This window comes from Bufo bufo, chromosome 7 (assembly GCF_905171765.1).
Source record: "Bufo bufo chromosome 7, aBufBuf1.1, whole genome shotgun sequence".
NCBI lineage: Eukaryota > Metazoa > Chordata > Amphibia > Anura > Bufonidae > Bufo > Bufo bufo.
Window position 1 is genome coordinate 214737632 of NC_053395.1, and position 27897 is coordinate 214765528.

At 45.3% G+C, this 27897-nt stretch overlaps 2 protein-coding genes across 3 annotated transcripts in view; both read right to left on the reverse strand.

The window, feature by feature from the left end:
• Window positions 1-1486: 1486 nt before the first annotated feature.
• On the reverse strand, window positions 1487-17807 carry LOC121008827 (histamine N-methyltransferase-like). The gene is made up of 4 exons (XM_040441525.1): window positions 17706-17807; window positions 4098-4228; window positions 2321-2414; window positions 1487-1839 (listed from the first exon to the last, which is right to left on the reverse strand). Exons 2-4 carry the CDS (start codon window positions 4221-4223, stop codon window positions 1487-1489), a joined length of 573 nt encoding a protein of 190 aa, XP_040297459.1. The 5' UTR covers window positions 4224-4228; window positions 17706-17807.
• LOC121008100 (histamine N-methyltransferase B-like) overlaps window positions 11475-27897 on the reverse strand; it is a 261257-nt gene continuing 244834 nt past the window's right edge. The window contains exons 3-8 of one of the 2 annotated variants that reach the window (XM_040440448.1): window positions 24800-24944; window positions 18580-18632; window positions 17706-17813; window positions 16706-16836; window positions 15012-15105; window positions 11475-12085 (exon numbers count right to left, since the gene is read on the reverse strand). In XM_040440448.1, coding sequence (XP_040296382.1) covers window positions 11727-12085; window positions 15012-15105; window positions 16706-16836; window positions 17706-17813; window positions 18580-18632; window positions 24800-24936 — 882 coding nt within the window. In that variant the 5' untranslated portion in view covers window positions 24937-24944 and the 3' untranslated portion in view covers window positions 11475-11726. Of the gene's footprint in view, window positions 12086-15011; window positions 15106-16705; window positions 16837-17705; window positions 17814-18579; window positions 18633-24799; window positions 25078-27897 lie in introns of both variants that reach the window. The other variant, XM_040440447.1, reaches the window with a different exon arrangement.

Here is a 27897-nt window from a genome sequence, read left to right on the forward strand (position 1 = left end):
CAGGAGGACCAGCTGGAAGCCATCATATACATAAAACCCCAAAATAAGAAACTGGCTCTTTAAAAAGTTCAAACTTTACCAAAAGTTTTAAAAAGTAAAAAAAAAAAAAAAGTATAGAGCCAGGTTTATTGTTCTACATTGTCACATTTATTAAACATTATACATTAATCAAAGCAGAATCGCAAATCTAAAATAAAAGCCATTACAAGAATTAATAAGACGAGTGGCGAGGAGCGAGGCACCAGCCTTTGCAGGAGCACTTGACATGGCGGCGTGACCCAGAGACTCTACTCAATATCGCTGTTATTCCTTTTAGCACAACCAGCCCGTAATAACCAAGTGACTCATTAACAAGATGGTGCAATATTTAAAAATCAGAACTATGGAAAACAGGAACAGCCTTACCAGAGCTCATATTATAAGCATTGAGATTCTTAAGGTCACCAGCACCTGGGTCTCAGGTCTCAAAGGGGTGGTTGTATTGTCTTTGTCTTAGGTAAGGTTGGTTCCTTGACTTGTACAAGACATTCACTAGGAATATTGTTTTTCTTAAAGGGGTTGTCCAGCCAAAACATGTGGCATGGAAAGGCGTGGCTGCATGGCAGACGGGGCAGCTGCCGATCCGACATCGAGCATGTAGAGGCGCCGCTGCACAGCGCTCAGGACGGTTGCTGGGTAGAGATGAGCAAATTCATTCGACACTAATGAAATTCATTACGAATTCCCTTAAAACGTTGGTTGCCAGCTAATTCAAAACTTTTAAAATTCAACCAACATGAACCGCTCAAAATGTTGTCTGCCATTTTACAGATCAGAAGGCTCTTCAATTCCTGGCCCCGAATCGACTTGTCCGATCACTTGTGGTGGACTACTTTAGCCCGTGATTGGCTTTTCCAGGTATTTCTGGTGCATTAAACTGGGACCAGGAATTGAAGAGCAGCAGGGACTGGAGCATGGTGAAATCAGTATGGCCTTTATTTTTAAGCCACTGGGAGTCCTAAACAAAAAAGATTAATACAACGGGACAATCCTTTAGTAGGACACATGCACAAAACTAGGTGTTGGACCCATCTTTGTGACTCTTACCTATTTAAAAGAATCCTGTTGCCGCTTCTGTGTGTCTAGTGCCCCATATATTTAAACAGAGGGCTGGTTATGCTTGGATATGGTGCTCTGCATTAAATGTGTATAAGACTTACGGAAGGGGCATTGAGTAAATAATGGAGGAAGAGATTGTAGGTTTTGCCCTTGACCCAAAAAAACTAAATAAGAGGAAAAAGCATAGAATATGGAGGTGTAGAGAAGCCCCAAGCCTTCCCACCTTGATCCTGAATTCCACTACACTAACAGTCCCCATAATAGCAAAAAGGGTGACCCCCAATCTTTTTAAACATCGCATCTAAAAACAGTAAAAATTTGTTAAGATTTAGAGAATTTTTGCAATCCCTGAGACCAGTTGCATGGACGTGCCCATTGTTCCTCATATCTATCCACTCCCCACCACTATAGTGCTAAGACTATTATTTAAAATGATCTTTCCCTCTTTAACAGAGCTGTACTTTGGGCACTTGAGATATTGAATTATTTCCTCTCTCAGCTCGGGAGGGGCGTTTTTGTTAAAATCATACGACAACGTGAGAAAATCCAACATCAAGTCCCCGTTCCTGTTCCCATCGATGAAGCATTCGGTGATGTTAATGTAAGATGGCAGCTCATAGCTCTGATACTTTGTGCCCTCTGATCTCAGCATGTCTGCAATGTTGTCCGCTGAGATGCCCTGGTCGTTTCGGGGCAAACGTGGTCCATACTTCTTCCATAAAATAGAAGATCCGCTGTTTCCTGATTGGAAGAAAGAAAATTTGGATGGAACTTGAGGAAGGGACATAACTTATATAAAATGATGTGATATAAAACCAGGCCCGATCAATAGGATCTGCTTAAATAAAAGCTCTAAGTGGCCATGACTTGACAGCCGCTCCTATAGATCTTTAGGAATGAATCGGCTGTCACATGGCAGTCACTCCTTTCTGTACCAATATCTGTGGATCATCCTCCTGTTTTGAGCTAGCTAACCAGTTGGGGAGGTATACCTGCACAGACTGAAATTGGCAGCACTGATTGAATAGAGTGAGTCTGTGCAGGTACACACCCCCAACTGGTTACCTCCCTCTGTGCCCTTACTGCAGACTGCTAGCAATTCATTCATAACTTCTAGCAGGAATAATAAAGGAATGGCACAACATAGAGCCATAAGAATAGATGCTCCAGAACTATTATTACATGTGGAATGCATGAAGCTATTAAAACAGGCATGTCTTACCGGATATAAGTATTATAAGGAGTTTTCCATTCGGTGCCAATAGGCTCCTGAAGAAGGTCAGTGTTGCTGGCACATCTTCTACGTAGTACAGCATCTGGAAGCATAAAAGAACAATAGACGTCTATGCCGAGGACATATTTCCACTTGTGTACTCTTCATGTAGATGCCGTCAGTCTTTTGTGTATTATATTTTGCTACTGTTGTGTATGCATGGCCCTGTTGAAATAAATGCACCTCAAGTATGTAGGTGGGCATGAGGTTTCAAAACTGAGCCGTCACTTCTCCTGACATTTCTGTTTTTAGTTACAACTTGCATTTCCCATGCAATAACAATTCTGGAGCATCTATTCCTATGACTCTGTGGTGTGCCGTTCCTTTATTTTTCCTGCTAGAAGTTATGAATTGCTATCAGTTTGCAATGAAGGTCCAGCTAAGTGTTACCAGTTGGGGGGGGGGGGTGTCTCTGCACAGTCTGACACTGGCAGCACTAATTGGATAGTTTCAGACTGTACTGGGACACACCCCTAACTGGTAACACCCATCTGGATCATCATTGCAAACTGATAGCAATTCATAACTTCTAGCAGGAATAATAAAGGAATCGCACAACATAGAATCATAAGAATAGATGCTCCAGAATTGTTATTACATGTGAGTAGTTACTAAAACGAACATGTCAGGAGAGAAAAAAAAACAAAAAACTTTCATGTGTAGTACCCCACATTGGACACTACCATTCCTACACCGTGGTACTGTCCTGAATGGCTAACCAATAATGTCATCTGTGTATTTATTCCAGGTCCTCCTTTTTGTGCATTAATAATATTGCTATGTAACTTATGTATTGTTATTACATGTAATCATGTAATGTGCCTGGTTCACCAGCAGGTGGCAGTCTATCTGGCAAAGAGATCTTTAGATAGAATGGAACTTACCATTCCATTCTCTCTACATCCCCCCCCCCCCCTGCATTGAGCAGAAGTGGGCTAGTCCTGCTTCCTACCAAGGGAGGGGTTGCAGGAAGCTACAGTTAGTTGAGTCAAGAGTCGGAACCAGGCAAGTCAAGTCATGGGGCAGTGAGGGAAATGCCCCCCCCCCTCCTGCATCAGAGGTCTCCCAAAGGAAACAGCTCATAGATCACCCTGACTCCTTACAGATACAGAGCATTACGAGGGGGTCAATAGCAAAAGGTACCCCCTCAAAGGTTCCAGAACTGACATAGAGTCCAGCTACCAGAACGAAGCCAGTCTAGCACAGCAGTGAAAGAGAAAGTAAGGTATCTAAGTTTGCCTGCCAGTTTACCCCAAAACCTGCTGGAGTCAAGAGAAAGACCAAATGTTGTCTGGATGCAAGTTTATTCAAGTAAAGCTGTTGAACTTTTACCAGATTTGGACTCTTACTCCACCAACTATCACTCTCCCCTTTATTGCTACGGAGCCTAACCATGGGGGGCAATGGTATCCAGGTAGGAGCACCATGACAAAACAACTAATAAGGCCACATCGGCATTTCTAAAAACCTGGGACATGATCGGCCCTGGGGGGCGGAATGCTGCACATGCCTAAAGTTCATTATTGCTCAGGAAAGGCTTGTGCACAAGTCATGTGCAGGGGTATTGGAACTGATGTGGTGATCGCCCACTGTGTACAGCGCTGCAGAATATGTAGGCGCTGTATAAACCATGGGAAACAAGTGAGTGTAATCACACAAATCATCCCGGCTTTTGTCTCATTGGCTCTCATCAGCACAGAATACATGATCTCTACGGTTCACTTACATGTATCATATGGATGAAATCATACTTTCTTTCTGACTTCTCTTCCTTCACTTGAAGCTCAAAGTCAAAAGCTGTTTTGTTGATCCAGTTAAAATGAACATTTTCAAGTCCCGGGGTCTTGGCCATGTTCTCTGCAACACATGGAGCAGAATCAGATTACTGCCATAAAACAGCCAGAGAAGGTTTTGCTCTGTCCAATGTCCACAGAAAAGTGATTCAGCGAGCCCCGGAAGAGTTGGTGCAGAGAATGGGAGTGGTAGTAGTCCTAATGATGTGTCACAGTGTACTCCCTCAAGCTATTGCTTCCTTGGGATTGGTTTAGTGGAATTTTAATAGTGAAGAATGAGGACAGAATTAAATGTATAAGGGTCTATTTTACTAAGTGCAATGTAGAACTTCAAATACATTCAATAGCACCTGATTTTAAGTGCAATCTTCTCTCCTGCACCAGTAAGTATGATGGAGGCAGATTGTTTGGCTAAAGTTTAACACTATGTATTACTGGCCTAGTAGTATTCTAGACAATGGGTGCCTTAGCTGTAGTCCCTCACCTAACCTATGTCTTTAACCCCTTAGGGACGCATGACGTACCGGTACGGCATGTTTCCCGAGTCCTTAAGGACCTATGACGTACCGGTACGTCATGAGTTTAAAACGAGATTGCAGAGCTGCAGGGGTTAATCGGAACAGGATGCTCGCTAAAATCATTCAGCGGGCATCCTGTCACAACGCCGGGGGGGGGTCATATGACCCCCCCGTATCGGCGATCGCAGCAAACCGCAGGTCAATTCAGAGCTGCGGTTTGCTGCGCTTTCTGCAGATTCTGATCCGCGGGGATCAAACTTTAAAATCCCCCAAATAAAGTATTTTTCACCCCCCCCTGCACCCCTGAATGATTTTATGCTGGCGGGTGGTGCAGGGGGGGTGTTGCAGGCGGTGCGGGAGGCGGGATCGCGATCCCTCGCCCGCCTCCTCTTGAATATTCATTGGCGTCCAGTGGGTATACCAGAGTGTCAGCACATTGCTGACACTCTGGTATAAACGGCTGACATCTGTGCTGTGTTGTCAGCCGTTTAACCCTTTCCATACCGCGGTCCATACGGACCGCTGTATGGAAAAGGTTAACAGTAAGAGGGGGGCTGCTGTGCCTTTGCAGCCCCCCGACAGGATGGGGTCACAGAGGGAGGGAGCCCCCCTCCTTATCCTTCCCCGTCTGCTCAGTTGTGGCCACAACTGAGCAGACGGGGAAGGTTCCCATGGCAACAGGACGCCTTCTCAGGCATCCTGCTGTCCATGGTGCTGAACAGATCTGTGCTAAAGGCATAGATCTGTTCAGACAAAGTGTAAGTAAAATACAGTACAATACACTATATAGTGTACTGTACTGTATTATACAGACATCAGACCCACTGGATCTTCAAGAACAAAGTGGGTCTGGGTCAAAATAATGTAAAAAAAAGTGAAAAAAGTAAAGATTAAAAAAAAAAAACATTATCACTGAATAAAAAATAAAATAAAAAATACACTACACATATTAGGTATCGCCGCGTCCGTAACGAGCTGATCTATAAAACGGTCATGTTACTTTCCCCGCACGGTGAACACCATAAAAAAAAAAAAAAACTATGAGGAAATTGAAATTTTGCCCACCTTACTTCCCCAAGAAGGTAATAAAAGTGATCAAAAAAGTTGCATGTACGCCAAAATAGTACCAATTAAATTGTCATCTCATCCCGCAAAAATCATACCCTACCCAAGATAATCGCCCAAAAACTGAAAAAACTATGGCTCTTAGACTATGGAAACACTAAAACATGATTTTTTTTGTTTAAAAAATGAAATCATTGTGTAAAACTTACATAAATAAAAAAAAGTATACATATTAGGTATCTCCGTGTCCGCATCGACCGGCTCTATAAAAATATCACATGACCTAACCCCTCAGGTGAACACAGTAAAAATAATAAAAATAAAAATGGTGTAAAAAAAAGCCATTTTTTTGTCATCTTACGTCACAAAAAGTGTAATAGCAAGCGATTAAAAAGTCACACGCACCCCAAAATAGAGCCAATAAAACCGTCATCTCATCCCGTAAAAATCATACCCTACCCACGGTAGGCCCAAAAACTGAAAAAATTATGGCTCCTAGACTATGGAAACACTAAAACATGATTTTTTTTTGCTTCAAAAAAGAAATCATTGTGTAAAACTTACATAAATAAAAAAAAGTATACATATTAGGTATCGCCGCATCCGTGACAACCTGGTCAATAAAAATATCACATGTTCTAACCTGTCAGATGAATGTTGTAAATTACAAAAAATAAAAACAGTGCCAAAACAGCTATTTCTTGTTATCTTGCCTCACAAAAAGTGTAATATAGAGCAACCAAAAATCATATGTACCCTAAACTAGTACCAACAATACTGCCACCCTATCCTGTAGTTTCTAAAATGGGGCCTTTTTTTGGAGTTTCTACTCTAGGGGTGCATCAGGGGGGCTTCAAATGGGACATGGTGTCAAAAAAAACAGTCCAGCAAAATCTACCTTCCAAAAACCGTATGGCATTCCTTTCCTTCTGCACCCTGCCGTGTGCCCGTACAGCTGTTTTCGACCACATATAGGGTGTTTCTGTAAACTACAGAATCAGGGCCATAAATATTGAGTTTTGTTTGGCTGTTAACCCTTGCTTTGTTACTTGGAAAAATTGTTAAAAATGGAAAATTTTCCAAAAAATTTAAATTCTGAAATTTCATCTCCATTTGCCAATAACTCTTGTGGAACACCTAAAGGGTTAACGACGTTTGTAAAATCAGTTTTGAATACCTTAAAGGGTGTAGTTTCTTAGATGGGGTCACTTTTATGGAGTTTCTACTCTAGGGTTGCATCAGGGGGGCTTCAGATGGGACATGGTGTAAAAAAAAACAGTCCAGCAAAATCTGCCTTCTAAAATCTACCAAAAAAGTGAAATTTTGAAATTGTATCTCTATTGTCCATTAATTCTTGTGGAACACCTAAAGGGTTAACAAAGTTTGTAAAATCAGTTTTGAATTCCTTGAGAGGTGTAGTTTCTAGAATGGGATCATTTTTGTGTGGTTTCTATTATGTAAGCCTCACAAAGTGACTTCAGACCTGAACTGGTTCTTAAAAAATGGGTTTTTGAAAATTTCTGAAAAATTTCAAGACTTGCTTCTAAACTTCTAAGCCTTATAACATCCCCAAAAAATAAAATGTAATTCCCAAAATGATCCAAACATGAAGTAGACATATGGGGAATGTAAAGTAATAACTATTTTTGCAGGTATTACTATGTATTATAGAAGTAGAGAAATTGAAACTTGGAAATTTGCACATTTTTCCAGATTTTTGGCAAATTTGGTATTTTTTTATAAATAAAAAAAAATAATTTACTCCATTTTACCAGTGTAATGAAGTAAAATATGTGACGAAAAACAATCTCAGAATGGCCTGAATAAGTCAAAGCTTTTTAAAGTTATCACCAAATAAAGTGACACTAGTCAGATTTGCAAAAAATGGCATGGTCCTTAAGGTGAAAATGAGCCCGATCCCTAAGGGGTTAACTGTTGGTTGTAACATCCTATCTATATATTGAGATAGATTCGATGATATGGATCCTATGCCAGAGATATTAGGTCTACCGGGTGGATTTCTTGGATCTTTATGGATTTTTGGAATGCAATAGAATACCGGTATTCTCTGTTGTGTCTTCATTATATATGTGTATTCTTGCTCTAGTAGAACACGCTTATCAAGTTATTTTTTACAGTATTTAATAAGTTCTTTCAAATAATCTAAAATAAAAAGGGATCCCTTTTCAACGGCCTGTATGTATCGCTATCGGACAATTGTTTCATACATTCCCTATTAAAATCCAATGGCCCCCCTGTCCCTTCCGCTGGTCTAATTGTAATATTTTCAGATTTTTGTAATTGTTTAATAGCGTGAATCTCCTGCTTCGATTGTTTCTCATGTTTTATTACCTAATGTCCGATTCAACACATTTTCGAAATGTAGCCATTTCTTGCCCGATTTGTTGTTTGGGATATCTTCGGGATTTTTGTCTTAATTCCATATGTGTATATTTTGGAGGGTCCATATTAGTTTTTAAAATTGGATTTTTCATATAAAATGTTTTCAAACAAAGCTTTCTTATAAATTTCTCTATCCCAATATAAATGTTGAATCTATCTATACCTATAGTGGGTGAAAATTTTAAACCTTTATTTAACAATTTGTTTTGAGATTGTCAAATTAATTTTACTTAAATTAATGACCATATCCTCTTTTAATAACGTGTCTGGTGTCTTCTTAGAATTTCTCCCTCGTCTGCCTCTCGCCGTATCTTTTTGTGTTGTTGTTTGTATGTGGTGTTCTGTGATGTTGACTCCTTTACCATTGGTGTGTTTCCTTTCAATAATGTTGTACATCCTGTGAATGTGTCGGTCTTTGTGGCTGAATCGGTGATGTATTTCTCACATATTTTTGTTTGTAATGTATGTGTCTGAGATTGTATCTGTGTGCTGGTGATGGTGATCACTGGTGTCTGTTCTCCATTATTTGTGATTTTGTCAATTTCTTGACCGATGGTAAGGTGGTGTCCTGTCTAAAAAATGTACATCCGTGAGTGATTTAAGTCGGTCTGTTACTGGGATATTATATTGAATTTTTGTTTTATTCCGATTTCTATCCGTTTCTTTGTTGACTAAAACATCTGATTGTGATTGTATAATATCCCAGGAATAAAATAGAAATCGGAATAAAACTAAAATTCAATATAATACCCCGGTAACAAACCGCTTCTAGGCCTTTTGGCTAAGATCAAATGTAGTATCATTTCTGGAGGTAGATCTGGGCCTCTAGACTGTAAGGCAGAGAACCACACAGCATCCCTAGGGTGTACGGCTTGGGCCATTAGTGTCCTATGCTAGGTGACCAAGGGTTCTGCTGGATCGAAGCCAGGTGCTGAGATGTTTGAAAGCCTGAGGTGCAGAAGTGCCCCAGGAGTGGTGAACCTGGGGTGCCTGAACTCACTGGGAGTGGGAGCCCACTGAATGATAGCACATTTGCATGCCTCAGAACTCATCCACTATTATTTAATTTTTTGTTTACTGTGTGTTCACTTTCCATGTTTGTTTGTCACTAGGATTTCTTGGGTTGCTCTAGAGGTCTAGGCAGGGTGTGTGTGGCCATTCTAGTTCCGTACCCCCCTGCAAAACTCCTTGCACTCTCCCTCCGGGAAGAGTCCAGCCTAGTAGTAGAATCTCCGTGCCGACACCTGGGGTGGCACCTAAGTGGAAGCAGGAGCACAGACTTGGCGTAACCCCAGCTTCGGGATGCCTGGGAGTACCCCTGGCTTTGACTGGGGGTTGCCTGTTTTGTCTCAGTCCCTTGCGGGAGCCTTCTGGCCCAGAGGGACTGGGAAAGGTTTATGGGGGGCCCTTCTCCTTTGGAGAGGGCCTGCGATGGACCGTAACCTAGTGCACGTTTTTTGTGTGGCACGCTGCACGATTTTGTTGCATGGGTGTAGAAAGCACGCTCCTCAAGCTTTTAATAAAAAAAATGTAAATGATTAATGTAGGCTCTGTACAGACACACAGCCTGCAGGCGAAGTTGGGGGATTTCAGCTCTGAAGCCTGCAGAATAGTGAAAGCAGCTCTTAAATATAATACAGGATGTAACTCAGGATCAGTACAGAATATGTAATGTATGTACACTGTGACTGCACCAGCAGAATAGTGAGTGCAGCTCTGGAGTATAATAGAAGATGTGATTTTCCGGCAGGGCGGACTGGGAACTTAAAGTGGCCACATGTTTGAGGTTGGTCCAAATTGACAAAAGGTGGAACAACAGAATTAGGCAGGGCTAGCAATACCATAGTGCTGAACAAAATACTGCCCCAGCAGTACCAGATACCACAGTGCAGCACAACATACTGCCGCCCATGCTACAGTATAAAATCGCATCATCGTTCTGAGAAAGGCAATACAGTTTATAACTGAGCATTGCAAAAAGCATATTTCAGTGTGTCAATAGCAGCGTTCTGCATATTTCTTCCAAATTACACCAGTTTTTTCTCCAAAAACTAGTCCAAAACCTCCATGTCCATCTATTCAAGTTTCATCCAATGTCAAAAGCAGGAGGACCAGCTGGAAGCCATCATATACATAAAACCCCAAAATAAGAAACTGGCTCTTTAAAAAGTTCAAACTTTACCAAAAGTTTTAAAAAGTAAAAAAAAAAAAAAAGTATAGAGCCAGGTTTATTGTTCTACATTGTCACATTTATTAAACATTATACATTAATCAAAGCAGAATCGCAAATCTAAAATAAAAGCCATTACAAGAATTAATAAGACGAGTGGCGAGGAGCGAGGCACCAGCCTTTGCAGGAGCACTTGACATGGCGGCATGACCCAGAGACTCTACTCAATATCGCTGTTATTCCTTTTAGCACAACCGGCCCGTAATAACCGAGTGACTCATTAACAAGATGGTGCAATATTTAAAAATCAGAACTATGGAAAACAGGAACAGCCTTACCAGAGCTCATATTATAAGCATTGAGATTCTTAAGGTCAGCAGCACCTGGGTCTTAGGTCTCAAGGGGCTAGTTGTATTGTCTTTGTCTTAGGTAAGGTTGGTTCCTTGTCTTGTACAAGACATTCACTAGGAATGTTGTTTTTCTTAAAGGGGTTGTCCAGCCAAAACATGTGGCATGGAAAGGCGCTGCTGCATGGCAGACGGGGCAGCCGCCGATCCGACATCGAGCATGTAGAGGCGCCGCTGCACAGCGCTCAGGACGGTTGCTGAGTAGAGATGAGAAAATAAATTCTACACTAATGAAATTCATTACGAATTTCCTTAAAACTTTGGTTGCCAGCAAATCCAAAACTTTTGAGATTCAACCAACATGAACCGCTCAAAATGTTGCCTGCCATTTTACAGATCAGAAGGCTCTTCTATTCCTGGCCCCAAATCGACTTATCCGATCACTTGTGGTGGACCACCTTAGCCCGTGATTGGCTTTTCCAGGTATTTTTGGTGCATTAAACTGGGACCAGGAATTGAAGAGCAGCAGGGACTGGAGCATGGTGAAATCAGTAGGGCCTTTATTTTTAAGCCACTGGGAGTCCTAAACAAAAAAGATTAATACAACGGGACAATCCTTTAGTAGGACACATGCACACAACTAGGTGTTGGACCCATATTTGTGACTCTTACCTATTTAAAAGAGTCCTGTTGCCGATTCTGTGTGTCTAGTGCCCCATATATTTAAACGGAGGGCTGGTTATGCTTGGATATGGCACTCTGCATTGGATGTGTATGAGACTTACGGAAGGGGCATTGAGTAAATTAGGGGAGGGAGAGATTGTAGGTTTTGCCCTTGACCCAAAAAAAACTAAATATGAGGAAAAAGCATAGATTATGGATGTGTAGAGAAGCCCCAAGCCTTCCCACCTTGATCCTGAATTCCACTACATTAACAGTCCCCATAATAGCAAAAAGGGTGACCCCCAATCTTTTTAAACAGCAAAAAGGAGTCAAGATTTAGAGAATTTTTGCAATCCCTGAGACCAGTTGCATGGACGCGCCCGATGTTCCTCATATTTATCCACTCCCCACCACTATAGCGCTAAGATTACTATTTAAAATGATCTTTCCCTCTTTAACAGAGCTGTACTTTGGGCACTTGAGATCTTGAATTATTTCCTCTCTCAGCTCGGGAGAGGCATTTTTGTTAAAATCATAAGTCTCCGTGAGAAAATCCAACATCAAGTCCCCGTTCCTGTTCCCATCGATGAAGCATTCCGTGATGTTCCTGTAAGATGGCAGCTCATAGCTCTGATACTTTGTGCCCTCTGATTTCAGCATGTCTGCAATATCGTCCGCTGAGATGTACAGGCAGTGGTCGTTTCGGGGCAAACGGGGTCCGTACTTCTTCCATAAAATTGAAAATCCGCTGTTTCCTAATGGGAAGAAAGAAAATTTGGAAGGAACTTGAGAAAGGGACATAACTTATAGTGATGAGCGTCAGGGGCAATATTCGAACTCGTGATATATCACGAATATTTAGCCGAAAATTATTTTCAATTGCGCTATTATACGTACGCACGCACTATTAGCTACATAAGTGATGAAAATGGTTGGCAGCAACTTTCGAGATAGTGAGGAAGAACTCCTGATCACGGTAAGTAATTGTATATTACAGCACTGTTTTAGATTAAAATTACATGCATGTCATAACAATAGCTTTATATGCAGACAGAGTTTTTCAAAGTATTCGAGATCGTGCAAATCGCCACTACTGATTCGAATGTTTTAGCACAATACATACAACTTCACCTTTAATCAGGTCTGACAACATAATACTGATTGCTGAACTTAGTATTGTTGGGACATCACAGCACTATTTCTGTAGCATGTATGTATGGACAGCAGAGAAATCTCTCTCACATGCACATTATAGAAACATAGAAACATAGAATGTGTCGGCAGATAAGAACCATTTGGCCCATCTAGTCTGCCCAATATACTGAATACTATGAATAGCCCCCCGCCCTATCTTATATGAAGGATAGCCTTATGCCTATCCCATGCATGCTTAAACTCCTCCACTGTATTTGCAGCTACCACTTCTGCAGGAAGGCTGTTCCATGCATCTCCTACTCTCTCAGTAAAGTAATACTTCCTGATATTACTTTTAAACCTTTGCCCCTCTATTGCACTTTTTTTTTCCTGCCGCACACTATAACCTATACTATCTAACACTAACTATATGGATTATATATTTCAGCTAACTATCTCTATAACCTACACTACACCCTGCACTGGACCCTATCAGCTATTCAGCTACACAATTCCCTATTACTATCTAAGGGTACTTTCACACTAGCGGCAGGACGGATCCGACAGGCTGTTCACCCTGTCAGATCCGTCCTGCCGCTATTTCGCTGTGTCGCCGGACCGCCACTCCGTCCCCCATTGACTATAATGGGGACAGGGGCGGAGCTCCGGCGCAGCACGGCGAAAGGCCGCCGGACTAAAACTACAACATGTCCGACTTTTTAGTCCGACAGTCTCTCGCCGTGCACTGCCGTGCTGCGCCGGAGCTCCGCCCCCATCCCCATTATAGTCAATGGGGATGGACTGGCGGTCCGGCAGCACTGCGAAATAGCGGCAGGACGGATCCTAAGGGTACTTTCACACTTGCGTTTTTCTTTTCCGGTGCTGAGTTCCGTCCTAGGGGCTCTATACCGGAAAAGAACTGATCAGTTTTATCCCCATGCATTCTGAATGGAGAGTAATCCGTTCAGGATGCATCAGGATGTCTTTAGTTCAGTCTTTTTGACTGATCAGGACAAAGATAAAACCGCAGCATGCTACGGTTTTATTTCCGGCCCAAAAAACTGAAGACTTGCCTGAATGCCGGATCCAGCATTTTTTTCTATAGGAATGTATTAGTGCATTCAAAATACCGGAATGCTGGACCCGTCCTTCCGGTCTGCGCATGCGCAGACCGAAAAAAAAAGGTAAAAAAAATTAATGCCGGATCCATTTTGCCGGATGACACCGGAAAGACGTATCCGCCATTTTAATGCATTTTTCAGACTGATCAGGCATTTTTCAGACTGATCAGGATCCTGATCAGTCTTACAAATGCCATCAGTTGGCATACGTTTTGCCTGATCCAGCAGGCAGTTCCAAATTACTTATATTTGGAATGTAATTTGAAAAACCCAGCACAGTATTCACAAGGTCCTCTCTCTCTTTCACATAAAACTCAAAAAAATGGCTGCTGGGGTGTGTCTTAATTTATATACAGTAGTGAAGGGGTAGGCAACTTTTCTATTGGTTGCTAGGGATGCTGCTAAGCTGTGACAAAGCCTTCTCATTGGCCCACAAACTAGAAGAAGGAAGGGATGATCACCTGATGTGTACGGTGAAAAAAAAAAAAATAAATTATTATATTCGTCATTATGAATATATAGCACTATATTCTAAATATTCACAAATTTTCAAAGTGCTGATATTCGTGATAAAATACACTAATAACTTATAGAAAATGACGTGATATAAAACCAGGCCCGATCAGTAGGATCTGCTTAAATAGAAGCTCTAAGTGGTCACTTGACAGCCGCTCCTTCAGATCTTTAGGAATGAATCGGCTGTCACATGGCAGTCACTCCTTTCTGTACTGATATCTGTGGATCAACCTCCTGTTTTGAACTAGCTATCTCAAGTCTAGCTCTCCAGTAATGAAGCCCGGGAGTCTTGCCCAAATGATCCGTCTTCAATCTGGTCATATGGGACCTTATACTGAGGTAAGACCTAAATAATCTGCCAATAGGCTCTTTACATCACATTTTGCTCTTTCGGCTGTTCCACAAATACAGATGCTTGGAGACGCCTCTGGATGATGGGGAGTAAAATGTTACGTTTTTAAAGAGGACCTCTCCCCGCTCCTGTTTTAATAGCTTCATGTATTCCCCATGTAATAACAATTCTGGAGCATCTAATCTCATGGCTCTATGTTGTGCCATTCCTTTATTATTTGCACTATAAGTTATGAATTAATTACTAGCAGCCTTCAGTAAGGGTACAGAGGGGAGGTAACCAGTTGGGGGGTGTGTACCTGCACAGTCTGACAATGGCAGCACTGATTGGATAGAGTGAGTCTGTGCAGGGACACACTCCCAACTGGTTACCTCCCCTCTGTACACTTACTGAAGGCTGATAGCAATTCAATTATAACTTCTGGTAGAAAAAATTAAGGAATGGCACAACATAGAGCCATAAGAATAAATGCTTCAGAACTGTTATTACATGGGGAATGCATGAAGCTATTAAAACAGGCAGGTCAGGAGAGGGGACAGGTCCTCTTAAATCTCTTACCAGATCCAAGTATTATAAGGAGTTTTCCATTTGGTGTCAATAGGCTCTTGAAGAAGGTCAGTGTTGCTGGCAAATCTTCTACGTAGTACAGCATCTAGAAGCATAAAGAACGATAGACGTCTATGCCGAGGACATATTTCCAGGGTTAACAAGGGGTAGAAAGAAGACAGGAATAGGTTAAGGAAGGAGGGGGCCGGGTTAGTATAGGGGGCGGAGCTTTAGGTTTTTAAGAAGAAGAAGCGGGAAAGCGGGTGCCATTTTAGGTTTGAAAACTCCCGCCCACCCTCCCCTTTTTTCTGGTAGGTTTGTGGGTGGCGGGGGGGGGGGGGGGTTTGGGGTATTTTGGGTCAGGTTTTGGGTAATTGTTTGTCATAGCAGTCTGGCGGTAGGAGGTCCTGGAAGACGGTGGTAGGGCTTGGTGTTTGTGGATGGGGGGCCTCAAACGGTGGGCCTGGACTCCCAAATGTGGAAAGTTGGTTGGTTTCAGTGGGTGACCATCACTCGGTGTCTCCGAGCTGGAGTGATACGGCTGGAGGCAGGGTGGCTTAACCGGGTGTTTGGGGCACCAGCTGGAATCGAATCGGGGCTTCTAGGACCTCCTTTGTCAGGGTTTATATATATTGTTATATATATATTTATATTGATCTTTACATGTTATGTTTGTATTAATAAAAGGCTGCTGTGGCCATTTAATTCCAACATACGGTGTTGTGTCATTTTTGGTGGGGTTTTTAGGTGAGTGGTAAGGTAGTTGGGGAGATGATATTATAAGGTGGGTGTAGAGGACCCGAGGAAATTCCCCAATAACCCTATCATGCTTCCTACTAAGGGAGGGGTTGCAGGAAGCTACAGTTAGTTGAGTCAAGAGTTGGAACCAGGTGAGTCAAGTCATGGGGCAATGAGGGGAATGCCCTTCCCCCTCCTGCATTAGGAGTATCCCAAGGGAAACAGCTCATAGAGCACCCTGACTCCTTACAGATACAGAGCATTACGAGGGGGTCAATAGCCAAAGGTACCCCCTCAAAGGTAAAAGAACTGCCATAGAGTCCAGCTACCAGAACAAAGCCAGTCTAGCACAGCAGTGAAAGAGAAAGTAAGGTATCTAAGTTTGCCTGCCAGTTTACCCCAAAACCTGCTGGAGTCAAGAGAAAGACCAAATATTGTCTGGATGCAAGTTTATTCAAGTAAAGCTGTTGAACTTTTACCAAGTTTGGACTCTTACTCCACCTATCACTCTCTCCTTTATTGCTATGGAGCCTAACAATGGGGGGCAACGGTATCCAGGTAGGAGCACCGTGACACACACAAAACTAATAAGGCCACATCACCACTTGGCATTTCTAAAAACCTGGGACATGATCAGCCCTGGGGGGCGGCATGTTGCACATGCCTAAAGTTCATTATTGCTCAGAAAAGGCATGACGAAGAAAACCTAGAGCACTAAGGCATTGGCTGGTCAGGTGCAATTAGCATGTACTGGTTCCTTAAAATGGAGGGATTTTGTACATGTGCACAAGTCATGTCCAGGGATATAAGAACTGATGTGGTGATCGCCCACTGTGTACAGCGCTGCAGAATATGTAGGCGCTGTATAAACCATGGGAAACAAGTGAGTGTAATCATACAAATCATCCCGGCTTTTGTCTCATTGGCTCTCATCAGTGCAGAATACATGATCTCTACGATTCACTTACCTGTATCATATGGATGAAATCATACTTTCTTTCTGACTTCTCTTCCTTCACTTGAAGCTCAAAGTCAAAAGATGTTTTGTTGATCCAGTTAAAATGAACATTTTCAAGTCCCGGGGTCTTGGCCACGCGCTCTGCAACACATGGAGCAGAATCAGATTACTGCCATAAAACAGCCAGAGAAGGTTTTGCTCTGTCCAATGTCCACACAAAAGTGATTCGTCGACCCCCGGAAGAGTTGGTGCAGAGAATGGGAGTGGTAGTAGCCCTAATGATGTGTTGTGTCGCAGTGTACTCCATCAAGCTATTGCTTCCTTGGGATTGGTTTAGTGAAATTGTAATAGTGAAGAATGAGGCCAGAATTAAATGTATAAAGGTCTCTTTTACTAAGTGCAATGTAGAACTTCAAATACATTCAATAGCTGTCACGACCATGCTGTTGTCCTGGCCGAGCAGCGACTAACATCTCGTGGCATCACACGGCTGAGAGTTTTCCCCATCCTTAGCCGTGACAATAGCACCTGATTTTAAGTGCAATCTTCTCTCTTGCACCAGTAAGGATGATGGAGGCAGATTAATTGGCTGAAGTTTAACACTATGTATTACTGGCCTAGTAGTATTCTAGACAATGGGTGTCTTAGCTGTAGTCCCTCATCTAACCTCTGTCTTTAATGCTGGTTGTAGCTGTTCAGTCTGTTGTCTGTCTTCTCAATGATATACTTGATGCTGTGTTTAGCTGTTATTCAGTTTGGAGAATCCTTCTTAGGAGCAGGAGCACTCCAACCAAGAGGAGCAGAACAGGGTGGTTAGCCGTGGTCCTGTCAACCTTTGCCAACCATATCCTTACTGGTAATAACTGCCATAACATACAAAACACATAAGAATATATACATAACTATATACAATTGTAGTACCCACATGTCTGGGGTACTAGAGTGACTCCTTGACAGGCACCAAATGAGAGCAAAGTACAAAGAATAATGAGCAGGGAGGACACACTTACCCTTGTAGCTGAGGATCTGCTCTGGGCTTGGCTCAACAATGTCAGTATGGATGGGGACTCCAGGATATCGAGCTTGTATTTTGGAGAAGATTTTTAGGTCTATTTCACCTAAATATGGAATTTACAAGAAAGTGTTTCAAAGAAACCAATAAAGTCTATCATGTAATATCTTCTAACAACAAAAGAAAGTGCCTCTGCATGTAAATTAAAGTATTGCAAGGCACCTATTCCAATCACTGAATGTCTACTCCAGCTGCAAACATCGCTTATATTGACAAAACCGTATCAGTTGGTGGTCAGTCTAACCTGTATGTGGGAATCCAGCAGAAAGAGATGGATCAGCGGTATCCTCTTCATGATGTCTGCTCCTGCCCCTCCTTGCACCTGATGTAATAATCCGTTCTTCAATTAGTCCCACTTGGTGGCAAGCTCGGGACCAAAAATTAAACCGAGCTGGGACAAGGCACCTGATGAAGGGAGGTGTACCTTCGAAAATGAGAATTGTTTGCCCCTCTGGACTATCCTTAGTGGTAGTGACATCACCCTACCGATCAGTCAGATTCACCTCTGATGGGTACAGGCTGACCAATTACCGATATAGTTTTGTCAATATAGATGCTGTTTACAGTTGGTCCAGGCACAGAGTGTATCCGCTGGGTTTTTGAGGTTTAGGAAGTGCAAGTTATGTTCCGATTTTCTTGTAAAAGGTTTTTAGCGCTTAGGTGGGCCAATATTTTCACTTGCAGCAGTTTCTGGTAACCCATGTAACTGCATTTGTCCATTGACCATTATATTCACTACTACATGTTGTCTTCCGATTTCTGCCCTGTACACAGACTTTACAATGACTCTACGGCACTAACATTGCTCTTACCTGATCCACTTCCTACTCCAAGGACATTGATGGTCGTCTTTCCATCCCCTATACTGGAAAACAGATACTGGTTGATATACACAATCCAGGAATACCTAGAGGCATAACTTGTGTTATTCTGGACTAGAAAAACTGAAGACCTAGTGATAGGCCAGCCATTTAAGATCAGTGGGATAAAAGTCTACAGAACCACTGGCCATCAGCTGATGAAGGTGCTCCAGCAAGCACTATATCCCTTTCGTATTGTACCAGGCACAGCGCCATACTTTTAGTTTTGCATCTCAGTCCCATTCACTATGGTACTAAGCTGTTCATACTTATTTTCTGTAAGGGTCAGCCATAGAGAAAATGTTTATATTGGTTATTGGGGAATACATAATTTCTAACAGGTGTGTGCAGCCTGCCTCTGCTAATGAAAGGATCATCCTTACCTGCTCCCCGCCACTGTGCACTTGCTCCTACACCTCAATCTTCTGGTCCAGGGCTTGTTTACTTCCTCCCTGGCATGGTCATGGTCACCTGATCCTCCTCAGCCAACTGCTGTCCACAAGAGACACATCGTTGTCAAAGTCAGCAGTTGGCTGAAGAGGATCGGGTGACGATGCCCGTGACAGTGAGGAAGTAAACAAGCCCTGGAGTGAAAAATGGAGACGTGGGACCAACACGCTACAATGGAGAAGCTCACCACCAAAATGAACAGGGGCCACCAGACGTGTGTCTAACACAACAGTTTAGTGAACCCTACTGGGTATGGGGATCCAGAGCAGACGGACAGTCACTGCACCTCTGATAACAAAGCTGCATCAACAGAAAAGGCTTAACCAATTCATATCAGAATTGGACCTCTACTGATTGGTAAAGGGTTGTCTTCTCCGATGAGTCACATTTTCTGCTTCATGGAACGGATGGACGTTGGCAGGGCCGGACTGGCCATAGGGCAGACCGGGCATTTGCCCGGTGGGCCGGGCCGCCTGCCTCAAGGCTTGAGTCGAGGGGGAACGGGTGGGAACCATGGGTATAGGAAGCGGGGGGGACGGATCCCCTCCAGGAAATAATCCCCCCCCAGCGGCAGTGTGTGCGGCGGCGGCGGGGCAGGCACTGAGATGAGCGCTTCCATTGTGGAAGCGAAGCGCTCATCTCCATAGTGATCTCTCTGTTTGTATCGCCGTCCTCAGGACAGCGATACAAACAGAAGGCTGTGTGGAGGGGCAGGGCAGGGAGGTGTGTTTTTTTTCCTGTTCCTCTGATAGGCTGCCGGCACTACTAGGCCGGCAGCCTATCAGGGGCCGGCGTAGGCAGCGCGATGACGTCATCGCGCCGCCTGAGCCGTACAGCGCTTGAGGCCTGCATTGCATCGCTCCAAAGAGGTAAGTATAAGTGTTAATTTTTTTTTAAACTATATACAATACTTCGTTTTTTTACTGGCACATAATGGGGGGGCCCTGTTATTACTGGCACATAATGGGGGGGGGGCCTGTTATTACTGGCACATAATGGGGGGGGGCCCTGGTATTACTGGCACATGATTTGGGGGGCCCTGGTATTACTGGCACATGATTGTGGGGCCCTGGTATTACTGGCACATGATTGGGGGGGCCCTGGTATTACTGGCACATGATTGGGGAGAGGGGCCCTGGTATTACTGGCACATGATTGGGGGGGGGGGCCCTGGTATTACTGGCACATGATTGGGGGGGTCTGGTATTACTGGCACATGATTGGGGGGTCTGGTATTACTGGCACATGATTGGGGGGGTCTGGTATTACTGGCACATGATTTGGGGGGGTCTGATGTTACTGGCACATGATTGGCGGGGGTCTGGTATTACTGGCACATGATTGGGGGGTCTGGTATTACTGGCACATGATTGGGGTGGTCTGGTATTACTGGCACATGATCGGGGGGGTTGTTATATACTATACTTATACAATGCTTAGTTTTTTTACTGGCACATAATAGGGGGGGTCTGGTATTACTGGCACATGATTTGGGAGGGGGGGTCTAGTATTACTGGCACATGATTGGAGGGGTCTGGTATTACTGGCACATGATTGGGGGGGTCTGGTATTACTGGCACATGATTGGGGGGGTCTGGTATTACTGGCACATGATTGGGGGGTCTGGTATTACTGGCACATGATTGGGGGGGTCTGGTATTACTGGCACATGATTGGGGGCGTCTGGTATTACTGGCACATGATTGGGGGGTCTGGTATTACTGGCACATGATTGAGGGGGTCTGGTATTACTGGCACATGATTGAGGGGGTCTGGTATTACTGGCACATGATTGGGGGGGTCTGGTATTACTGGCACATGATGGAGGGGGGCTGTTATTACTGGCTGATGAGAGGCGCTGGGGGGGCTGATGAGAGGAACTGGGGGGCTGATGTGAGGCACTGGGGGGGCTGATGAGAGGCACTGGGGGGGCTGATGAGAGGCACTGAGGGGGCTTATGAGAGGCACTGGGGGGCTGATGAGAGGCACTGGGGGGGCTGATGAGAGGCACGGGGGGGCTGATGAGAGGCACGGGGGGGCTGATGAGAGGCACTGGGGGGGCTGATGAGAGGCACTGGGGGGGGGCTGATGAGAGGCATGGGGGGGCTGATGAGAGGCACTGGGGGGGCTGATGAGAGGCACTGGGGGGGGCTGATGAGAGGCACTGGTGAGAGGCACATGATTGGGGGGGCTGTTATTACTGGCTGATGAGAGGCGCTGGGGGGGCTGATGAGAGGCACTGGGGGGGCTGATGAGAGGCACTGGGGGGCTGATGAGAGGCACTGGGGGGCTGATGAGAGGCACTGGGGGGGCTGATGAGAGGCACTGATGAGAGGCACATGATTGGGGGGCTGTTATTACTGGCTGATGAGAGGCGCTGGGGGGGCTGATGAGAGGCACTGGGGGGGCTGATGAGAGGCACTGGGGGGGCTGATGAGAGGCACTGGGGGGCTGATGAGAGGCACTGGGGGGCTGATGAGAGGCACGGGGGGGCTGCTGGAGAGGCACTGGGGGCTGCTATGAAGCATGGGGCTCTTATCTGAGATCTGATTGGGGGTCATTCATATTGGGGTGTGAGCTGAGGTGTGATCTGAGGTCTTATTAACATTGGGGATCTTATTGGGGCTGTTAGCTGAGGTCTGATTAACATTGGGGGTCTGATTGGTGGTCTGACCTGAGGTGTAATGAAAAACATTTTTTTCTTATTGTCCCCCTCTAAATTGATTGGGGGGGTCTGGTATTACTGGCACATGATTTGGGGGGGTCTGATATTACTGGCACATGATTGGCGGGGGTCTGGTATTACTGGCACATGATTGGGGGGTCTGGTATTACTGGCACATGATTGGGGTGGTCTGGTATTACTGGCACATGATCGGGGGGGTTGTTATATACTATACTTATACAATGCTTAGTTTTTTTACTGGCACATAATAGGGGGGGTCTGGTATTACTGGCACATGATTTGGGAGGGGGGGTCTAGTATTACTGGCACATGATTGGAGGGGTCTGGTATTACTGGCACATGATTGGGGGGGTCTGGTATTACTGGCACATGATTGGGGGGGTCTGGTATTACTGGCACATGATTGGGGGGTCTGGTATTACTGGCACATGATTGGGGGGGTCTGGTATTACTGGCACATGATTGGGGGCGTCTGGTATTACTGGCACATGATTGGGGGGTCTGGTATTACTGGCACATGATTGAGGGGGTCTGGTATTACTGGCACATGATTGAGGGGGTCTGGTATTACTGGCACATGATTGGGGGGGTCTGGTATTACTGGCACATGATGGAGGGGGGCTGTTATTACTGGCTGATGAGAGGCGCTGGGGGGGCTGATGAGAGGAACTGGGGGGCTGATGTGAGGCACTGGGGGGGCTGATGAGAGGCACTGGGGGGGCTGATGAGAGGCACTGAGGGGGCTTATGAGAGGCACTGGGGGGCTGATGAGAGGCACTGGGGGGGCTGATGAGAGGCACGGGGGGGCTGATGAGAGGCACGGGGGGGCTGATGAGAGGCACTGGGGGGGCTGATGAGAGGCACTGGGGGGGCTGATGAGAGGCACTGGGGGGGGGCTGATGAGAGGCATGGGGGGGCTGATGAGAGGCACTGGGGGGGCTGATGAGAGGCACTGGGGGGGGCTGATGAGAGGCACTGGTGAGAGGCACATGATTGGGGGGGCTGTTATTACTGGCTGATGAGAGGCGCTGGGGGGGCTGATGAGAGGCACTGGGGGGGCTGATGAGAGGCACTGGGGGGCTGATGAGAGGCACTGGGGGGCTGATGAGAGGCACTGGGGGGGCTGATGAGAGGCACTGATGAGAGGCACATGATTGGGGGGGCTGTTATTACTGGCTGATGATAGGCGCTGGGGGGGCTGATGAGAGGCACTGGGGGGGCTGATGAGAGGCACTGGGGGGGCTGATGAGAGGCACTGGGGGGCTGATGAGAGGCACTGGGGGGCTGATGAGAGGCACGGGGGGGCTGCTGGAGAGGCACTGGGGGCTGCTATGAAGCATGGGGCTCTTATCTGAGATCTGATTGGGGGTCATTCATATTGGGGTGTGAGCTGAGGTGTGATCTGAGGTCTTATTAACATTGGGGATCTTATTGGGGCTGTTAGCTGAGGTCTGATTAACATTGGGGGTCTGATTGGTGGTCTGACCTGAGGTGTAATGAAAAACATTTTTTTCTTATTGTCCCCTTCTAAAACCTAGGTGCGTCTTATGGGCCGGTGCATCTAATAGGGCAAAAAATACAGTACTTGCTTGCTCCAGCCCTCCCCTGCCCTTTGCGAACACGGCGCTCTGACATCACGCGGAGGCACTTGGGTGAGTTCCCACACTTTTTTTCCCAGGACTTGACTCCTGGCTAGCCTGATTGTGTTCGGCCGGGCACGGCCGCTATTCCCGAGCACGGCAGCTATTCCATTTCCCGGGCACGGCCGTTATGCCCGATGCACATGTTGAGGTAGCTCCTCCCTCTCATTGCCCTGCTCAGAGGCCGAGCAGGCAGATGTAAACGAGCGTTGGTCATCTGAGCAGGCTGATGCATACTGCACTAGGACCTGACAGACCGGCGCTCGTTTACATCTGTCTGCTCTGCCTCTGATAACATTTTATCACCTGTATGCTAGCTCCACATTCTGCAAGCATCCACCTGAGTGTCAGCATTCTCTGCTTCCAACAAAGCTTTCAATTTGGAGAGGAAATTGTGTATCACAGCAGACTTCCCAGCCAATAGAGAATTGTCTTTGACAGACCAGGAAAAAGCTGTCAGTGAGGTGGTGTTGTGGTTCGCCTGTGTACGGAATTGGTGGTATTTGCCAGAGTTGCTGGAGAACTGTGAGTGCTATTTCGGGGGCACTGACCTGTACAGGGTGTGGAGGATGGGGAGGTTGAGATCCACTGAGGATATTATAAGACTTTTCTGTAGCTTCCTATATTGTTGCAAGGTCTGTATGTTGGTTGTTGCAAAGCTTGTGTGTTGGCTGAAGCCTTCCTATCTTACTGGTGGCTGGCCCTGCCCCTCAATTGTGCTTGTGGTTTTGGCTCCGCCCCTAGACTGCAAGGGGGTGGGGCCTGTTGGGGGTCATGTGATTGGGCTGCTCAGTCAATAATTCCCGGGCCTATTTTTTGTCCCAGTCCGGCCCTGGACGTTGGCGTGTCAGGAGAGAAACATCAGAGAACAAACACCCTGCACCCATTAGTGGAAGAGCACATGCTGGTTGAGGCAGCTTTATGGTTTGGGGGAAGGTTTTCCTGTCATTCTCTGGGCCAGTTATCCCTGTGGAAGGCACTCTCAACCGATTTGGGTAAGAATCCATACTTGCAGATCACGTATACCCATACATGCTGATTGTTGTCCCTCGGGTGGATAGGATCTTCCAGCAAGATAAGGCAACATGTTGCATTGCTAGAAATGTCCGATATTGGTTGGAAGAACCTTCCCCAGACTTGAACCCAACTGAGCATCTGTGGGGCCACCTGGATGGTCATGTTCTCTCCATCGATTTCCCCCACGTCCCCTCCAGCAGCTGTGGGATGCTCTGTAGTCAGCATAGCTCCAGATACCTGTGACAACCTACCAGAACCTTTATGGAGTCAGCCCCAGCCCGTCTAGCTGCTGTCCGTGCTGCACACAGTGGTTACTCTAGATATTATCTGGTGGTCAGAATAATGAGACTTGCCTGTCTATAAAGTGAGGGTGACTTACCTGGAAATGACGTCCGGCAGCCTGGTCTCTATAAACTGCTGCATGCACTGGTGCTCAGTGGAATTCTTAAGGAAGAAGTGGAAGGACTCGAGGTATCTGCTGTTATCTGACAGAAGGCTCCGCATTGCAGTCTCCATCTTTCTTCCTGAGCAGCGAGGAGGAGAGCAGTGAATGAGCTGTTCTTGAGTTTCTTGTCCTCAGCACAAGTATCTGTCTTATTGCTCCTCCAGGGGATAGGCTGCTCTGTCAGGAAATATCCTTTAAATCAGGCAACATTCCTTTAAATCAAGCATTTCATAATTATAGATAGTTGAAAGTCATGGCAACCCTTACAATTGGTCAATTTTGCGGCATTTCATGTCCCTCGCCACTTTTCAAAGTGGTCTATGTTTAAGAGCTAAAAGTGAGATTAGACTTTTGCAAAAGTGACAACCTACAGCAGGCATCCCCCTGCTCTACTTCTACACTCACACCACATATATTATTGCTGTGTGCCGTTTCAGAAATTTGGTGCAACCACACAATGCAAAACCAGACTTAAAAGTGCCATTAAAATGATCTGAAATGAATCATGACCCCCATAGCGTCTGTGGCAGATAGCGTCAAAAAAGGCCCAGAGGTCTAACTTAAAGCTCCTGGGCGCCAATGCAAAATCTATAAGAGGATCCCCCCACGAACATGTACCATTTATAAAACTGGTGTCTTCCTGAGCCTTTGGGTCTATTAAAGGTGCTGTGCAGTGGGTACATATTGAGGACTAATTCTAAGGATAGGTCATCAACATTAGATTGGTGGAGGTCTGACTCCTAGGATTTCCTGCCGATCAACTGTTGGAAGAGGAAGCTGTGTTCGTGCGGGCGCTGCTTCCCCCCTCGAAATTAACTGCTGGGGGAGGGGGGGAGGGGGGGGAGGGTGTTGGTGGTGTTGATATTAATGATGTATCCTGAGGTTAGGTCTTCAACGCAAACACGACTGCACAACCTTTTTAAGATGGGACTGCTACTACTTCTACACCCTGTATCTAGGCAAAGGTCATAATCCAGGTCATCTGCCACATTTATGGGGGCTGGTACACACCGTTACAGTACGTGACTTACTTTTATTAATACGACTGTAAAGGCTCTGTGCTCGTGCTATGGACTGCTAATAGCGGTCCGCAATGCACCCGCGCTTGCCATGTAAATCCCATATTGCGGGATTTACTTGAATGGGTCCATGATCTTCAAAATACGGCAAAAGATAAGACATGTCCTATCTTCGGCAGTGCGGAAGCACGGACCCAAAAGCACTTCTTAGTGTTTCTGTGGGCTTCCGAACCATGCCTCCACTCCGTAGAAAATAGGACATGTCCTATCTTTCGCTTTATCTTGCACATCGCTGAACCATTTAAGTCAATTGGCGCTTATCCACAGCATGGAGTACACATGGCCGGCAGCCGTTTATTGCGGACCCGCCGTTTGCAGGAGCCGTTACGTTCATGTGGATGAGCCCTAAAACTTCATGAAAAATTAGAGCCTCCTGATTACACACCAATGGTAATTCCCCAGAAAACCAAAATACTGTGAGACTGTGGCGGAAAAGACACGGCTGTCACATCCACATGTCATGCATTGACTTCTCAGCATCATTTATAAACGTGGACACGTGGGACTTAGGGAGTAATTTATTATACTGAAATACATCTATATTAGGTGGATTTCAGGTGCAGATGGTGGCGCAATGGTTAGTTGTGTCGCCATCTGCAACTTTTCCCTGCTCACATCAGGTCTAAACCAGGGCTTGTGGGCGTGGTGTGGGGGGGGAAGGGCCGGCACACCCGCCTCATTTACCATTTTTTACGCCTGTTTCAGATGTAGAAAAAGATCTAAATGTAAGACAGTTTGGAAGTGGTCTTACATTTCAAAATGCCCGATCCACCGCCGAAGTTATGAAAAGGAAGGCGCCTCTTCATAACTTTGGCGGATCCACCTCCAGCTATAGGGCTTTATTAAGACCGGCTCCTAAAACCCAATTTTTAATAAATGTGCCCCATAGGCCTCTTGAATATATAATAAAACTATGTATGAAGGTATACGTCCCTAGTAATCAAACAGAACAAATATTGAAGAGGGACGTTAAAAGGGCAAAAATAATAAAAGGTTTATTAGTGCTACAGGGATGGGGGTGAATGCCTACATTAATCATGAGACATAGTAACAAATCCGTCTAACCAGCTAGTACAACCAAAATATTGTTATTCAGGAACCAACCAGACCAGGGTTAATTGGAGGATCACTGTATAGTAGTTAGCGGATAGACGGACTAATATGTTAAAAAATATATATAAATCCACTGCATAGAAACCATTTGTGGTCTATTGAGATTCATGGGGAATGTCACTCAGTGGTAACCTATGCAGACGGACTATGGACAAAATGGTATGGTCACTGAGTTGGTCAAAGTGTGGATGACCTATATAACCATCAGGACCCTACCACATACAGCGCACATCTACCACTAACCAGAGACAGTGGTATCGCTGGGCAGTAAGGGATAGTATGAGGAGCAGTAGTATGTAATACCGTGCCTCCCAATACCTATCTCCGATGTGGAAGTGTATAATCACAGGTGAGAGGCTATTGCTGCCAAGGCGCATGCAGCAAACCGCCCACCCGTGCGAACTGAGCTACGGCTCGGAGCTGTTGCCGTCAGAGTATATGCAGCAAACAACCCGCCCGTATGTGTTGAACTACGGCTCATAGGCCTCTTGCACACAAACATATGCTGCCTGTGCTGCGGACCGCAAAATGCCTGCTGCATGATGATCACGACCGCATTCCCTTGAATGGGGTCCGCGATCCGTCTGTCCCGCAAAAATATAGGTCAAGTACTATCTTTTTGCGTAACGGAAGCATGGAACGGAACACAAAAGAAGCACTCCATAGTGCTTCCGTTCTGTGGTTCCATTCCGTTCTGCACTGCATCTCCAGATTTGCGGACCCATTGAAGTGAAAGGGTCCGCATCCGTGATGCGGAATGCACACAGCCGGTGTCCTGTGTATTGCGGACCCGCAGTATGCAGCCACGGGGGACAATACGGTCATGTGCAAGAGGCCTTA